The sequence below is a fragment of the Sinohyriopsis cumingii genome, chromosome 4, assembly GCF_028554795.1.
Source record: "Sinohyriopsis cumingii isolate HCF-2022 chromosome 4, ASM2855479v2, whole genome shotgun sequence".
Classification (NCBI taxonomy): domain Eukaryota; kingdom Metazoa; phylum Mollusca; class Bivalvia; order Unionida; family Unionidae; genus Sinohyriopsis; species Sinohyriopsis cumingii.
The window spans coordinates 81,192,450-81,211,375 of NC_142964.1; the positions used below are offsets into that span (position 1 = coordinate 81,192,450).

An 18,926-nucleotide genomic window follows, 5' to 3' on the forward strand; every position below is an offset into this window, starting at 1 on the left:
TTGAATTCAGAATTTTCATTTTTGGGCATAGTATCGCCCTTGACAGAGTCATTTAAAGAAGCAGTGGACTGTTGCTGAGGAAGGGTTCTTGAAGCATCTGACTGAGAACGCAGGGGCCAGAAACTAAGCCTGGATTTTTCCACATTTCCTAATGAGTCTGGAAAACTGTTTGTCCTTTCTATCTGTAATTTACTTTGCTCTTTTTCCACAGGTAATAATGGTTGCAATGATGTGCTTGACTCATGAACATTACCCAAGATTGCAGATGAATCTTTTTTGTTATTACATTCATGAAGATTAATTTCAGGTGTCACGTTGGAATCCTTAGCAAATGGAGTTGGTGGAATGTATTTGGACCTATCAGTTCTTTTACTTGGGGAATGTTTTGGAGAGGACACTCCAAGCATATTTTCTGATGCTGACTTTGAAAGGGAAGTTTTTTTGTCCCCCATGAATAAACCTAAAGGATCATTCTCCGTGACAGGAGTTGCAAGGGAATGTTGTGGACTAGAAGAATCTGATTTTACACTTTCTGTTCTCCCTCTTGCACCATCATAATGACAAGATCCAACACTATTGGTTCTTGGTCTATCCTCGTAACTTTCTACTGCTTTTTTCTGTCTGTCAATAGAATCATTTTGTTTCACAGAGTCTGCTTCTGAAGTCCATGAAACTGGCAAAGGTTTGTTCACTTCCTCTAAAAGAGAACCAAGAACTCGTTCAGTAACATGGCTGTTTTCATCTAAAGCCACACCACTATCCTTGATTTCTTCTGCAATATTCTGAATTTCTGACACTTGTGTCAACTCATGTTGAATACCCTTTGTTTCTTTGAGAACATCATTTTCATCCTTTTCCTTCAACTTCAACTCTGACAATTTTATTAACTTGTCCTCACCACTAGTATGGCGCATTCTCCAGTTTTCAAACAGGCTACTTGAACGTTTCTTGAGCAGGTAATGGTCTCCTGCACTTTTATGTCGTTTCCGTGTGATGATCTCTGAGCTTAAGCTATTGCTCAAATCCACTCCTGTCAGATAAACCCCTTTATCAAAGGATTCTCCAAGCATGGCACTGCTGATGGTGAGCAGACCAGCTGCTGAATTCCAAACTGCAATAATAAATGAACAATCCTAAATGAATGTTCATCAGATATGAGATTTATTAAACAAGTTAAAAAACATTATATGCCACAAGGTGTATTCAGTGAATGGCATAGTGTTTTATTCAACAATTTCATACATTTCAAGTCACATAAACATACGACTTGTCAACTATCCAGTATTTACTTAAACTGACACTGCAAACAGTTAAATCAGAGGCTAAAATTTTTACAAATAGTATGATACTGTGAAATGTGAACATTAGGTGATAAATAAATAAAATTATATATGCTTTGTTCGAAGTTAACAGAAAGAACAAGTTTTGAAAAAAATTGTGGTGATTTGGCCATCACGAAAAGATATTGTATACCATATCAAATGAGTTTTGACTTGTGGAAAAATATACAATATAAATAAAATCCCATTTTTTTTCACTCAAACAATTAAATCCTTCAGAACATTAAAATTTTCTGTAGCAATCCCTGTAAGAACAGAACACATGCATATCCATCGTATGTTGATATTTTCTAAATTTCTTATGCAAGCATGGAAGGCATCATCACTCCACTAACAAAAATGTCAACAATTTTTTTTTTAAAGTAAAAATTTATTTCTTTGTCTATCCAACAGTCATGCTACCAGGACTAGCCACAATCAACCAAACATTGAAGGCAGGAATAGTAACTGTTACAGTCTACCAAATGATGGCTAATTCCTTTTTTTTCTAAATGTACCCAGAATTTTATTTGTTGTTTAATCATCAAAAAAAACTGAAGCATCGATAGTTCTGTATAAATACTAAACAAATGAAACAAATCTGTCTCAATCGATGTTCTACAATTATTTGATGTTGCAACTGCAATAAGGAACAGCCTTTGTTTGGACCTCTAAAGCTGTTCTTTAGCAATGACATCAATAACACATCTACCCTTCATCATAGAAAGTTGACCGCAATCTTCAATAAAAACAAAGAACATTTCATCAAGGACATTAGCACCAAACTTATATAAAAGCAATGGAATCTCTTAGGTTGTTGCATATTCCAAAATGACTGGAACACGTTTATTGTGCCGTGAAAGTTTCCTTTCTGCAGAAAAAAATTTATGCTTATGATCACTACCAACAGTGGTATAAAACACAAATTAAATTTCCATACCTTTTGAAACCATAGATATCTGGCCCTTAATTTCATTGAGGGGCATCTCACAAAAATGTTTGCTAAACTTCTTAATTTGTTCCCATGTTTTCATTTTCCTGTAATTAGTCTCATCCCATGTTGCCTCGGCAAGATGATAGCTGTCTCCAGCTTACCAAAATCTTTGTCAATTTAAGTACATTAGCATGTAAACATCTATAACCTTGCGCTACTGGTGACAATATCATAGTGAATTGTTTAGTGACAGTCAGGATGTGACTGATACATGAATTTTATAACATCTGATCTATACTTAAACTAATGTATTTTTTTTATATACATGTTTGTAAGGGATTATGGATTGTACTACACAAATGTAAGTTGTCAATATACAAGTGTACTTCAGACTAGTTTGTCTTCATTTAATCAAAAGCACGTATTTTTGCACCTGCTTATATTACCACCCCAAATATACTTTGGTACATGCATCATTTTCTTCAGTTAACTGACTTGGTTGGCTATAACAAGGTTTGGTCTATAATACAGTCAGGTTCTATAGACCCCACCCGTCCTGTTACAGCAGGGTCACATCATATTATGTATTCTTCTTTTATACATTTCAAACAGCTTTGCTATATGGAAACACATACAAAATCAGTATCAAATGCCGATCAACCAAATAAAATTAAATAGGTAAACAATAAATTGTGTGTCTGCAAATGATAATCAGGGTGTGGGGGGGGGGTGGGGGGTAGGGGGTAGGTAGGCAGGTTTAATGGCATGTCTGCACAATACATGGTACAGGTTAAAGGCAAAGTTGCAAAAGTACATATAAAGAATTAAACAAAAAGCTTTAGTAGGAAAATATGAAGTACTATAAGATAAGAATAAAAGATAAAGATGTAAAAATTCCATAATTGGTAAAGAAAATAAAAGGTAATGGTAAAATTGAAAATTTTTGTACAAAAGCAATGTTAATTTTATATATAAACTAAGTTCACATCAAAAGATTTCAAATGAAAATTGAGGGAAATTACAATCTTACCTCACTATGCCAAAGATCTTTATGTAATAATGAAAATTGAGGGAAATTACAATCTTACCTCACTATGCCAAAGATCTTTATGTAATAATGAAACTATAATCCCTCTAAAAGGCCTGAAACTAATGTATATAGATAATTTCAAGGAATCCAAGATAAGACCATTTTTGTTTTTAACTGCAGAGTATGGAACTGATATTTTTTTTAAAACTCAACATACCAACTTTGGGAATAAAAATATTTGTTGTGTTCGAATTGACATGTTCACAGAATCCTTGAGTGCAATACAAATTTCTCTGTCATGGCCTTTGACCTTAAAAATGGCACTATAAATAGATTAAATCTGAAAGTAATATTTCTTAAGTCACTGGTGCCATTCAATGTATTCTTCACATACATCCACAAATTTGATGTAATGTTTTAATACTTCTTTGTGTTCTCACGCTTACAAGAAAGTCTGGTTTTCAAAAGTCTTTCACAAAAGTGCATATATACTGATTGTCAAATATGCAACATTCTCATTGGCACAACTTAAATATTGCCAGAAATGTTTCAGTGAAAACTCTGTGTCTCTGCTACCAATTATGCACAATGTGTAGTGATAACAAGATCTTTGAGGTGGCTATGGTGCCAGGTTGGCAGTCAAATGAACACGATTTTCATTAGAATGACCTACATGTTGTGACAGTGTTTAAGTTAAAACCCCACATCAATAAGACCATCCATTTAGAAGATGTAGCACTGCTCCAGTGGCTTAGGCAGTTAGAGCGCCTACCTCGGATGTGGGAGGTTGCTGATTCACTCTCTGGCCGAGTCAAACCAAACACTTATAAAAATGGTATTAGTAGCTCGCTTGGCACTCAGCATTAAGAAGTTAGTGTTAGGACTGGTCGGCCTGGTGTCAGGATAATGTGACTGGGTGGGACATCATGCTACATGTCTGCGGCATGATACCCCGGTGCTAGACATCACCATAAACTGCCACACTGCAGACATCATAGCAATATGACTGGAAAATTATTAAAGCTACATTAAAAATCCAAATCACACTCACACACTTACACACTCAGGAGATATAGCCATCAAAGATTTTCAGGATGGCCATCAAAGCAGCCATTTTGGAGGCTGTACAAGTGCAATTTGAATATGGAAACAACTATATACTGCAAGAAAGAAATAATTTTAAAATAAATTTTAAAAAAATGTAAATATGGCTATCCATTCCGATGAAATAGCTTTTACAAGTCTACAAACTGTTGCAAATTTTGGGATGTCATATTGGACTTTTTTTCTTGTTAATATGACCATCCTTCTTTTTGATAATGTATGGTACAATTTTAAATAATGGCCACCACAGCCATCATTTCGAGTTCTCATAAGCAACCAATTTTTTTCAGTTTGGAACAATTAGACAACAGGCAATGATTGCTTCGATTAAACAACCAAATTCACTATGAGTATTCTTACAGGCAAAGTAGTTTTCAAGATGTTGACCACAGCAACCACAATGAATGTCGGATTAGCACTTTTTTAAAATTCTGAGCAAACAAGACACCATTATTAGTCTTTTAATGAAAGCCCATGTGCATACAGCCATCCGTTTAGAAGTAGACATAACAAGATTCTCAAGATGGCTACCATGCCAACTATATTGTATGTCAGACTGGCTATCATTTTGGTTTAGTATCAACTATATTGTATGTCAGACTGGCTATCATTTTGGTTTAGTACCAACTATATTGTATGTCAGACTGGCTATCATTTTGGTTTAGTACCAACTATAATGTTTGTCAGACTGGCTATCATTTTGGTTTAGTACCAACTATACGTCAGACTGGCTATAATTTTGGTTTAGTACCAACTATATTGTATGTCAGACTGGCTATCATTCTGGTTTAGTACCAACTATATTGTATGTCAGACTGGCTATCATTTTGGTTTAGTCCCAACTATATTGTATGTCAGACTGGCTATAATTCTGGTTTAGTACCAATCTGACATAAGAAGTCCCATTTAGCAATAACCATCCATTAAGGAGGGGTAGTGATAACAAGATTGTGCAGCCTTGTTGTGGGTCTGATTGGCACTTTTTATTTAGCACCGAGTAGACATCATATGAAGTCTTTATGTGAAAACCCCACTGAGATACAACTATGCATTCAGATAGATTAGTGACAAGATATTCTAACAATCCAATGTGGCTGTCATTCAAGACCAAATAGTGAAAACCCAAGATGATATGACCTTCCATTCAGGACAAGTAGCAGTAAGATTTCATCATGGCCATCATAGCAGCAACATTTTACGTCCGACTGATACCATTTTCATTTAGGATCAACCAGAAATCATTTTTTGTCTTTTAGCAAAAACATTCATGTCAATATACATATCAATTCTGGAGAAGTCACCATAACAAGATTTTAAAGCTGGCAATCCTGGCAGACATTGGATTTTGGATTGGCACCTTTTTATTCTGGACGAACTAGACATCCTAAGAAGTTTTTCAGTGAAAACCTTGTGTCAATGTGGCCATTCATATAACAGCAACCAGACCATGGGAGGAATGTGCATTGTTTCGGAGGTTTTGATAATCATAGCAGTGCTATTCCCTGTGCAGAAAATTTCTGTACAGCATAGGTTACTTGATAATTCCATATGGCAGCTTGTTTGTGATGTTAACATTGTCATTCTGAATAGGACAAAGATAAAAAGTTACATCACATCAGCTTTTATCATTTAAATATAAGGCAGGTTTTCTAATTAGAAATTCTTGTAGTGCTGTCTAGTATGTCCTAAATGAAAATGGTGATGCCTGTACATTCAATGTGACTGCCACAATGGCTAATTTGAAAATCTTTTCACTCAAGAATATATAGACGGTTTCAATACTCAGCAATTAAAAAGAAGAAATGTCTTGTCTTCAATGCCTGAAAATACTTTTCAGACAGTTGAGTATCAGTCCCTTCAAGTCACGAGTTTGCCAAGTAAAAGAGGGTGGTTACTTGAACTCCCTATGATCTTGCTGTGCAACTGACACATGTTCAGTTGTAATCTTTAATAGATTTCACAGATTGTTAGGATCAAAGCATTATAGGGACCAAACTCAGTCTATGCATAAGCACCTTCAGTGAAGCCAAGAAGAAAAAAAAAGAATCAAAGGATATTTATGATGACTAGACCATGACAACAAATGGTTTCTATTATGCCTTTGATGGAAGCACTGTGCTTGAACGCAAGACTTGCTGAGATGGCTCTAATCACATAAGCTGAAATCTTCATGAAACTAATCTGATCTTTTGATATATCAAAATACACTGAGCATATTACTCATTTTAGTCACAATGTCAGAGCTGTCATATAAGTGGGTGTACATGTCAATGTATGGTTTACAAATTGCAGCATATGTAAAGTGCCTGTGAAAAGGAACACAATTACCTTGAGTTATCTGGCTGTTGACTTTCACAAGTAACAGGGTACTTATAGACTTTTCTAAAGATAAATTTCCAGGTCATTTCCAGGGTTTTTTCAAGATGAAATTACTTTTTTCAAGGATCACATATGACCATTACTGAATGGAATTAATGAACATTTTAGATTATAAAACATGCATTTTCTAAATCTAAACATGTTTCTCTTTCAAGGCTCTCCAAAAACACTGAAGTCAGAAAAGATGATAATTTACAAAACTACAAAATGTACCACATGAAACAAGTTTGATTATATTCCTATAAATTGGCATGCAAAGTCAGTTCAATGTACAGAATAAAAATTCTAACTTTATTTTGCTGCATTATGTTTAAGTGGGAACAACATAATGAACATAAATTATGTTTTGTTTCCTTTCAAATCTTTATTCTAAACAATTTTATAGCAATATATATATGCATCTCATAGAAAGTAATATTTCCTATTACAGTATAAAAAAACAATAAAAGCAAGTAATTAGATCTTGTCTTGTAATGAAAAGAGTTTAACCCTGAATTTATCTGTGCCAATAAAATCTCAAACAAGATTTTTCAAACAACCTAATCTCCTTAAGACGATATGGTTTAAAATCCATCATTTAAAAACATTTTCAAAAGGGTTTATTTAAATTTTGACAAAAGACCTTCAAAATTATATACTGTTGTATAAACAAGGACTGAATTTTCTGTAAAATCAACTGATCTTCTTGCAATTTGTTAAACCAGTCCCCAAACCTGTACTGATACAGGGGCTCATATCGTTTTTTAATACATAATACAAGGAACGACAATTTCTCATTTCATCTCTGAGGTTCAACAATTTGGACTACACATTTGGCTTAAAACGAATAGCAGTCCATTTTCTAATCCAAGTTTCCTCCGAATATTCTCACCCCATTTTTCATATTTGGACATTTATGACAGGGTGTTGTTGTTGTTGTTGTTGTTCTAGGGTTTAACGCTATTTTTCAGCACAAGATAGGCTATACATGGCGGCCAGTATAACTGGTGGAGGAAGAACCCTGGAAAACCCAGGGAAGAACCACCAACCCACAAGAAGCTACTGGCAAGGTTGGGGTGTGGGGTCACTGCAACTGCATATTGAAAATTTGGAATTTTCCGCCACCATGTAGTAGCAACATATGTTTGTCGCTTAGAAACTTTAAACTTATGTTATATTGACTCATACCTGCGTGAAATCGATAGGAAAATGATTTATTTTGTCAGAAATAGCAAGTATTATAATTGTTATGTCGTTAATCCGCTGACAGACAAGACGAAACTATGGCACAGATGAAACCTGACCCAGTACTCACCATTTGCATTACTTGTCACAAGACTTCACAAATCTCAAATGACAACATCGTAAGTCCAACAGTCACATGATATCAATAACAAACTCCTTTATAATGTTGTTGTACAGGAATTCAATTATATTAAATGAAAAGTCAGATCAATTATATTAAATGAAAAGTCAGATACTTTTTGTAAAAACCAGCAATCTGGCCAGTCTGATTTATCAAGCAGAGAGCACAAGTCAATGTGATAGTCACGTGATACAACAAAGTTGTTCTCAGAATATATACATATGGAGAATTTTGTGTTCTTTCATTTTTGTATTTTTATTACAACCAGTATACGACTTTCATTTAATTTTTTTTTCTTTCTCCACAACATTTGAAAATGTGGGTTGTTAGATTTGTGTACTCAAGAAACTAGCAATGCAAATCGTGAGTACCAGATCACATTTGATCAACAACGTAGTTTTATCTTGTCTTTCAGCATATTAAAGACGTAACTATTTTAATACTCACAATTTGAGAAAATAAGTAATTTTCATATCGATTTCATGCATGCATCACTCGATCTAACGTTTGAAGTTTGCTAGGCGATCTGGTAAGTGGCTATGCTTTGCCTCTTGTGATGCTAGACTGGTTTTCATACCTCCCATGTAAGGAAAGATACAGATATTGAGCTGACTTTGAAAATAAAAGTCTAGTAGATGATTCTAATCCACTGGGTGTTTGGATTGACTCAGCATATATGTTTATTGCAAGTAACTAAATGATCCATGCTGCACCCTTTGAATATTCTGGTTAGAACTTGATAAATTTAACTCATGATCAGTTTAATTACGACTCAATTACGTGATTGTTTTGGGCATCAAGTGATGGCAGAAAATTCCTGAGTTTTTCCCAACTTTTATCAATATTTGCAAAATTCAAGGACTTTCCATGATCAGGAAAAAATTATCATTTCTTCCTACTTTTTCCCAATAGCGTGGGAACCCTGTCTAAAGCTGTTTTAGGTGATGGCTGTACAACCTGTATGCTGCTGTTGATGTTGACATTGGATCAGAGAACGCTATTGGTTTACTCATACTGAGGGGCTAAAACTCTGTGACCAATAGGTCTGTTGGGAATAAGGAACCTACTTAGGGATCTTTCAGCAGACTGAATGGAGCAGGCCAAGTGTGGTGGCTCCCTAACCATTTGACACGAGCTGTGGAACTGGAAATACACTGTGATCATCAACTGAATGCCACAAGATACATGTTCCATTTCTGAATCATTACTATTTAATACTGCTATACGAGTGAAGTCAATAATTCATTATTACTATGAGTGAAAATCAATAATATATACATCCTTCTTGTGGGTGAAATATACATCAAACTTATTTTTGTGCAAATTTTATACATTGATGACCCTTGGTAACAGAATCATACATTGTTCATAGTTGTGTTATAAATCATTCATAGGAACAGATTCATGTATCAATCATATTTGTTTACAAGTTCCATACACTGATTTTTGTTTGATTACTTGCTTAAGTTACATCTTCTGATTAGTTCTATTTAGGAACACTCTCATTTCTTTATATCAGTTGTTGAACTTGGTGCACATCATTCTGTTAAATCCATTGTTGGACATGAGTACAGTGTCAGATTCATTTATTGTTCAATTACATTATAAATAAACATCTCTTTTAGTGTCTTCACTAAATCAAATCCCAACCCAGCTTCATCCTATTACAAGAGCTTGAGGGGTTATACCAATCTTTCCAGCTTTCATCAGATAAAAAAAAAACATTGATCCCTATTACTTTTCTCTGTGCATTTTAAATAATACTTGAGAGCATGAACCATGTGTAGCACCACTGCCTCTCTCTGTCTGCTGATGGAAAAGTCAGAGTGGATGACTACTTTTCTGGTTGCCCGCAGATAGCATCTGGTTTTTAGATATAAGACCTGGTTACATAATTAGGACCATGCAACAATCTGAACCTGACTGGTGATAATTCAGTGCCATTGAAAGTGGATGGAGTTCACTCAGTCTGATAGGTTATTGCTGTGGCTGGCCAATATTCAGATCAAAGTCAAATGATTTGTTACTCCCTTGTATGAGCAGGTAAGTGACCAGCACAAAATTGTCCAAGTCCACCAGAATTATTTTCACACAAACCTGATTCTTGTAAAAACAAAAGGCATTTATTGCAGTCTTTGAACAAAAGGTTTTTATAAATTAGGTGTATTCTCCAGCTGCTGCTTACTTTGGTGAAGTGGGGCAATAATGTCTGGTTCAGGCTTTTCCAGAGGAATTCCTGCCATATGCTACTGATTCTCCTAATACTGACACAGGAATGAATTTCAAGTTAGAGCTCAATAATCCATGCAATCTACATTTGAAGAAGATGGTCAGAAAATCCATACCACAATGGGTAAAAAAAATTCATACAGAGATGGATGAAGTGTTGGAAGGTGATAAAATAGGTCTTCTCCCAATTCACTACAATGCCCAGGTGCATGAAAAAGTAAGAGAAGGTTGTTCCTTTCTGGCAGCAAACAGAATTTACCATATATTTATGAAGCATATAATCCTGATTTGCCCAAGCTGCTGTTAACAAGGTTCTGAACAGAAAAACAAACTAGTTGTTTGTCTTGTAAATGCCCATGGACTGTTACTGAGGCTAAAAGAAAGAGAATGAAACTGGTAAACTGTTCTTGGAAGGCTAACTGATGGAACATGCATAAAGCTGGGTGAATAGGGACAAGAAAGTATGCATTGGTCATCAAGACTGCCCAAGCACTTGCCCCTCTTGATATTTCCATCTTGACAATGGTTCTGCTTTGTATCTGTGTGATGTGGTTTTCAAGACTAAGAATGGAGAAATGTGTCTTGATGATTATTAAATCAAGATTAGAAGAAGCCATAAGGGCATTTGCCACAGAATAATGCAATGCCTGTTTTTAATCAATTAGGCCATGCTGGCTAATGATTCACAAACAAGCTCATTTCCTGTACTTTGGCCAAGCTATTAAATGCCAATGATGACAAGTCCAGCAATGATAATGTTGCAACCTTATTCCATACAAGCTCCGAGTCACAATGAACACATGGTGATCGACCCTGTAGAACAGTGGAGTATATGTGAACTACCACAATGTTCTTTTTGACTTGGAGCACTGACGCTGTACATGTCTCAGTGTGTGTGGTGCCAGCATTGTTGAGTAAGATAATAGTATTAGGCTTTCAGAGAAAAGAATTTCCAGTGTTTGCAGTATAAAAATACAACCAGCATGTATGATACCACATGTGACTTACCAGGTCAGAAAAAGCAAAGACCATGAACTTTGAAAAACATGTAAATCTATCTATGGAAAATCACAAAAAAATGGTTACCAGACCTTTTGCGGAAACCTAAATTCAGACAATTTTACCACACACTTTTATGCATGGTTCAATGTAAAGATAATCTTGCACAATTCTAAGAGACAATGTGGGATGATGTTTTACTCATACCACAGTGAAAGCCAAAACTGGTAAATGACTGGTTGATGTGTAGCCAACTAGTGATGGTAAGGGGAGATAATGCATAAGAGTTTATTTCTTTTGTCTATATGTTATAAAGTCAAGAAAGACTTCATTTCTGACTTTCAATGAGCTGGTTTCAAAAGGTAGCTGAGTTTTTTCCACATGTTAATGTGATTGACAAATGTATATGATGGAGAACAAAAATGATATTTCTGCATTTATTTTTCCTTACTTTAATTAAGTGTGCTTACTGATAACGTTGCCCTTTATAGTCTCCAAACTGCCAATACTGGATACACTATTGCAGGACCTCCTAACAATACTGCCCAGTCTCTTTCGCATTTGAGGCTCATGCTCTGGAATCACTGCACTATCTACAAATGCATTTTCTTCATTCTCTGAAAATGAAATAAATGTCTGATAATTTAAGCATATCCACTGATGCTGATATGATTTTAGTCTTCCACAAAAAAAGCTGAAAATATTTTAAGGGGCGTTTAGGGTCCTCCTCTAACAGGGTCTCGAGGGGCAGTGGCCCTGATTGGGGGGGGGGTCCAACAATGCATTTTACACTCAGAAAAAACCACTCCTGGTGCAACTTATGATCATAAAATAAACTAAAATAATCATTTGAAAAAAAAATAAACTTACCAAAAATATTTAACTTTACTTCAATAATTTCACAATATTTATAGTAACACGAATTTGTTCTCCAACGCTATTGATACTGAAGTTATTTCATGTGCAAGTCAGTGTTCACATTGTAATTAAGTCATAATAATTTGTCAATTTTTGCAGCAAATATATTACACTTTTCTCTTTTCATTACAAATCTGTAAAATAAACACCCAAGTACATCAACTATATACATATAATCCCATACATTCACTTGTTCTTTCTTCCAATGGACACAACCTGTTGATATGCCAGTTGAGCTCTTTTTGCGGCTTTGGCAAAGATTTCTTTAGCCTTCCTTTATGTCACAACTGACTTTTTTGGCTCAATGTGCAATCATTTCTTTTCCTTCTCAATGAAAGCCTTATTCCTTTCAACATGGTGCTTATATTGGCAACATGCAGTGTGCATATTCTGACAGAGGGCTACATCTGTTCTCTCGTGCAAGAAATCTTTCATCTTATAGTAATTAACTGCACTTTTTCCAGATGCCTTCTGAGCTTCAATTTTTCTGTAAGCAGCTTCTTTTGTAGGCACTGTTCCAAATTACCATAATTCAGATCTTTCTTGCAGAGTTCACAAAATGCCAGTCCCCTAGCATTCACTTTTCTTATAAACTGACCAACTAAACTTAAAAACAAATTTCTGCTCCAGCCATTCCCATTTCCATATGCTTTTTAAACCTTTATCTAAACTTTTCATGTCATGCTCTCTCTCAACAACTCGGGACACCATGTTTTGCAAGCACGATTCTTCCTTCCATTGCCATCAGTTTTCATTACACAAAGATTCATTGGATGAATTTAAACCTTTGACCAATCAGAATACTCTTTACGAGAGTTGTGTGCCAACTAATATGTGGAACAATTATTTTACAAGTCAGGACAAAAGCGGAATTCCACTTTAAAATGGAGAAAAATCATGTCTGCTCATGGTAAAGGACTGCCAAACTGGTTACTGATGCCATTTATAAGCAAATCTTGGCTGCACTAACATTTGATTATTTGCAAAGAAAACATTAAAACTTATTAGCAATAACAGTCGTCTATGGAAGCAAACAACAATGGTTTCAACTGTGAATGGTTACAAATGACAACAGTGTGGGAATAATTCACCCTAAATCTTCATTATTCATGTCCAGGTTTTGCCAGCTGACAATCAAAAAGACAGTCGACATTGTTGCTGTTGTAGTTACCGACTCAATCTCTTTCCATATAAAATCTAGTAAAATGAAAAATGCAACAAGAGGTTCTGGTTGAAAAATGTTATTCCTCCGACTGGAGAACCAAAATACTGTTTTAAAGGCTGTATACCACAGTTTCATAGTTGAAATCTACCACTTTTGGAAATTAAAAAAGTAATCAAATTATTTGTTAAAAAGCAGCATGCATGGTTATATATTAGTTACCCTATTGTTAAAATATTGATTTAGAGAGGTTATGGCCAAACAAGGGATGTTTTGTTGAGGTGTTGTAAGTAATAAATGATCAGAGGAAATTCATGATGGCTTTGATGTCTTTAGATTAAAAAATCAGCCAACTTTGACAGATGCAAGAAAAAATATCAAGACTGACCCAAACATGATTTTGGCTGAAAAACTTTTGTTAGATTTTCTGTCTTTGTTTTATTGTCACTGTATTGTTCACAATAATTTAAAAAATATTTTAGGACAGATCTTATGTTTTTTGTTCAATTCATGTCAAAATGCTTAACATTTGTTTTCTCCCAATGCCAAGAAGCCACTGCTAGGAAATATTAAAAGTTTAAGGGTGTACCAGTGAGTGGCAAAGGTCCCAAGTTTGTATTGTTTGTTTCAAGTGGATTTTAAGATGGTACATGGAGGAACAAATTGTATCACGAGTGATATGCAGACACCATCACATACGAGTGATAATTCATCTGTAATTAACACAAACACACAAACACAAGGCATAATTGAGAAATGATAATGCAAATAAATTAAGTTCAAGTCCTAGATAAAATATATCAGCAAGTTAAAAATATATTATAAGATAATAAATTTTAAAACAGATATAAATTATTCATATCATGTATTTTTTCACTGATCTATTTTTAAAAATTATTTACAGTGGTGAATCTTGCCAACGGATGTTTGGATCAGAGTCATGAAAAGAAAGATGCTATCTTAAGCCTAATCCAGAAACATCCTCCTTGGGGTGAACTGCTTGGAGGAATGCTGGAGACCAATCAGCAACCTTTGAAACACAGCAACAGGAAAACTGAAGTCAGAACTTTTATGTAGCCTCAGCATGCTTGTTGTCATTACCACATTTTAATGCTTATAATGAGGACAGTCGTCATTCTTTGCATAATACAAAGTGATTCAATGGGAAATCTGACCAGAGAACTAATGACAGCCAGTTAAGTGTGAAGCTTAATAATCACAATGAATGTCATCAGTGGTCAGCAGACACTGATCTTGTGAAGAAAGCTAAATATGCTTGTTCGACTTTATTTTAAAAAATCTTTGCCATCAACTATGAGATGTACAACTCTTCCTTTTTCATTTAACACATTCATCCCAGATCCTGCCTATATTTGTGGTCTGTTTTTATTATTTCAATGATAGATCCTGCCTATACTAGTGGTCTGTGTTGTTTCTTTCAATGGCCGATCCTGCCTATATGTATGGTGTTTTTATTCATTCAATGACAGATCCTGTCAATACTTGTGGTCTGTGTTTATTTTTTCAATGACAGATCCTGTATATATTCATGGTCTGTTTTTATTCATTTAATGGCCAATCCTGCCTACACTTGTGGTCTGTTTATTCTTTCATTAGCCGATCCTACCTATACTCATGGTCATCAGGTCGGTAGTAAAAACATCTCCAATTGGTCACAAATGGGCTTTTTTAAGAATCTGACAATACTGAACCAATCAGAAATGACTTAAGTTTGTTCAAATATTAAATATTCATCAGCTAAGGTTATTAATTGGGCAGTTTTACTATATATGTGTCATTCATGAAAAAAGTACATAATGGCAGATTTCATAGTGATATTTGATCATTATGAGAGCAAAAACATTGAGTTTCTTGGATTTGATCTTGAAAATATTAAGGAAACAGAGGAAAGACATGTTCAGCAGCAGCACATTTTACGAGATTAAGAATGGGACACAGAAGTATCCAAGACTGGGTCGCTAGAAGAAGATAATGATAATAAAAATGATGCACATAATTTTGTAAACAGTGCATAAAAAAACTTCTGAACAAATTAAACAATAAATATATATATGTGTAAATTTATTTGAAACAACTGGTGAAAATTTCACAGATTTGTATTGTATATAAACATAGAAATTAATGTCAGCATGGGCAGGCATAGTGTTTATAAAATTTTCCTTTTAGATAAAAATTCTCTGGGTCACAAGCAGCTTGACACAGTCTAGTGCTTCTGAAGCATAAGAACTGTTATACTGACAACAGTTATGGGGCTAAATTAGTTAATGGACAGGATACTAACTTATATTAATGATTACTGAAACAATTTCCATTCGAATCTGAACCAAAAATATGCGGATTCATTATATGAAAAGAATAAATATTATGGGGGAAAATGCATGTTTTGTTTCCATTCCCCTTAATACAAACAAAATTTATGCCAATGAAAAATCTGCTGACTTAGTAACCATCTAGTGATCAAAATTTGTAAATCTACTGGCTTGATATCCTGGTTCTGTCTCATATATGTGGTTGTAAATGTTTTCTGAATTAATTTTGGAAATATGCAATATTCATGCAGATTCATAGTTAACTAAAATTTAAACTATTTTTACCAGCTTGGGCCCAGCCACTCTGAGTCATAGCTTTGGAAACACCCTATAACCACATGTTCACTTTCTATGCATGTTCCACTAGGCCACTGGAGCAGTGCATGTGTGTGTGTCTGGACACAAAACACATAAATATAAACACATTTGCTTGCCATTATAAGGGAAATTTATGCAGTCAGCATAGGTTCATGGGTCTGTCCTAATCACCACCACCACCCTCCACAACTTTGCATGAAAAGGAGAATTCACTTAAAGAAAGCAACAAAATGGTGTCTAAGGCCATATAAGGTAAGATATAGTATTCTGTGAAAACCCTTGTATTATTTATTTAGATTTCATACTGAGGTAAAAAAAAGAATGTTTTGATACAAAGTTGTGTAATGCTAAAGATAATATTAAAAAATGTTTGACATGTATTTTAACTAAAGCAACAATTGAAATAAGCTACAGTTTGTGGTTCTCAAAGCTCTCCAGTTGCCCTGATCCTAATATTGCCTCACGCCTCCACCTAACCGAGTTGGAGTACTTGATACAGGGTTCAGAGGACAACAGTCTAACCTATAGAATGCACCCTATATTGTAAGGCATAAGACATATTAAAACAAACTTTAGCATAAAATCTAACACTGTTGACAATAACACTGCTGTCACTGCCAGAAAGTGATACCATGTCCTAATCTTGATCCCAACTGAAGCTGACCTGACAATAAATTGAACTGCATTATACGTGGAAACACATTATGATGAAGAGTGTCATAATGAGGAAGACTACTAATTCCTGTACCTTGCTATGAGATACGGCAGATGTGATAAAAACTGATGTACAAATTTAGACATGAATCAAGCAATGCTTTCAATAAAATCCAACCTCCATTGGCTGATTCTTCTGTAAGAGACTTCTCTTTCTTTCTTTTCTTCTTTGGGAATGTGAAACGCAGTGTGTTTTTCAGGTCTCGCACTAGTTTGTTCTCTGTTGGATGTACCTCATTCTTTGTCTCACCAGAATTCAAAAGTGCTGAAACGTTTTTTGCTTCCTCTGATGTCAGAGAAGAATAACCTTTGTCTGTTCCACCTAAAATATAAGAAGTTAAAAATTGTCTTTCATTTTCATTCCATGATTATATCCATGAAAGTTCTATAGGCTGAACAGGTTTAAATACAATCTAAAAATCATGTCTATTCTCTTATAATGGTTTTACACTATATACTATTCTGTGCAGGTGCTCAAGATGACAATGGGGCAAGCTGTTCGACCGAAACTGTATTTAGGCACATTAAAGGTTTTGCAAATCATAATGAAATTTTCTTGAGATACTTACCACAATGTACAACAAAGACTAATCTTGAATCCCTAATCAAATACTGTATATGTAATAACTACAGCTGGTACCAAGAAGTCAACCCATTGCCTCTTGAATAAAGTTAACCACACATACAACAGATCTAACAAGTTTTTACCAGCCAAGTTGCTTAATAAGTGGCTGTACATATTTTGATCACTTAGACTCCAAACCTATCCACTAATTTAGATTTCCTTTAAGATTTTGCTCTCACACGGTGTTGTAAGAAGTTCTCATAGCCCACCCCACCCCCTCTCAGGCCTTAACTGTTGGTGTTTGGATGACCCCCAGAATTGGAGAGGAAAGAAGAAAAGCAAAGCCAAGCTGCTCTGAATTAACCAAAATCTTACAAGAAAAAGACTCAATACTCATTCACTTAAAAACATAGATGTACCAGAGAATAACCTTTCCAAATCCATAACAATGTTTCATAGCAGGAAAGCAGTCATAACTAAAACTTTCTTTAACATATTTTCAGCTGCAAAAGAAGATAAATGATTTTTATGTTTTTCATAAATTCTTATTCAGTCTAGAAAACTGAATATATAAGGCTAGAATCTTTTGTACAAAGTCCAGTACACATATTAGTAGATTCTGAACAGTCTGGACATGGTGTCAAACATATTTCGGTTGATGTACTTTAAATACAGCTCATAATATGTCAAGTTCATCTTAAATATGGGTAACAGCACGAAATTCATGTTGGTGAAGGATGCCAGGTGACTGAGTGGTCTGGGTTCTTGCCTTGTCAGCTCATGAAACAGTTATGAGAGAAAGCTTGTGTTGAAAAAAATGGCATTAAACAGACAAAAGTAAACCAATCATCTTGATGACAGAAGACCAAGTTCAACACACTGCATGATCTGCTACCCATTCAACAATGTATTTCTATCCCTCCCTGCCCCCGACATCCAGCCCCATCAGTGTAAAAGTGATACCCATCTCCCAATGCCACTGCCAGCAGAAAAGTGATAGTCAAGTCTCCCCACAAGAGAGAATGCCTTTAAAAAATAATACATGGTACTTACATGGTCAACTGATATACTGTACATTTGTGTAATTTCATAAGGTTGATGAAATTATATTTTAATGAAGACGTCTTACCTGAACTAGCCATGTCATCTTTGGATTTGTTGGTATCTTTGACAATTGTGTCTTGGTTTATCACTGGGATTACTATCTCATGTTTCTGCACAATAGGTTCATGTTTACTTTCTCCTGTTGAGTCTTCTAGGAAGCTATCAACACTTGTGCGGCTGATCTGATCATACTCACTGCCAGAATTAGAATACAAAGATACACTCCGTCTTCGGATGGTCCTACGGAACTTGGCAATAGCAATTATCACATTTCTCACTTTCCTCCACAGTAAAGCTCCTTTACTGACTGTAGATGGCCACCTTCCTTCAAGAACAGCCTGGTAAAATTTTAATAGGAGCTGTTACAGGGGAATTTTTTTAAATACCAGTACCACTTAAATTCCTAATTCCATCATCTGATAAATATAGTTGGGAGGGGTTAAAGCTAATTTTAATTACACAATACTTATCTGCAT

General features: G+C 35.0%; 1 protein-coding gene across 1 annotated transcript in view; it reads right to left on the minus strand.

The window, feature by feature from the left end:
* Positions 1-5: 5 nt before the first annotated feature.
* Positions 6-18,926, minus strand: part of LOC149801538 (C-myc promoter-binding protein-like) — a gene marked incomplete at its 3' end in the record, with an annotated part of 138,981 nt that continues 120,060 nt past the window's right edge. Inside the window, exons 24-27 of the mRNA XM_089956811.1 lie at positions 18,476-18,788; positions 16,900-17,103; positions 11,810-11,956; positions 6-1,111 (exon numbers count right to left, since the gene is read on the minus strand). Coding sequence (XP_089812937.1) covers positions 6-1,111; positions 11,810-11,956; positions 16,900-17,103; positions 18,476-18,788 — 1,770 coding nt within the window. The remainder of the gene's footprint in view (positions 1,112-11,809; positions 11,957-16,899; positions 17,104-18,475; positions 18,789-18,926) is intronic.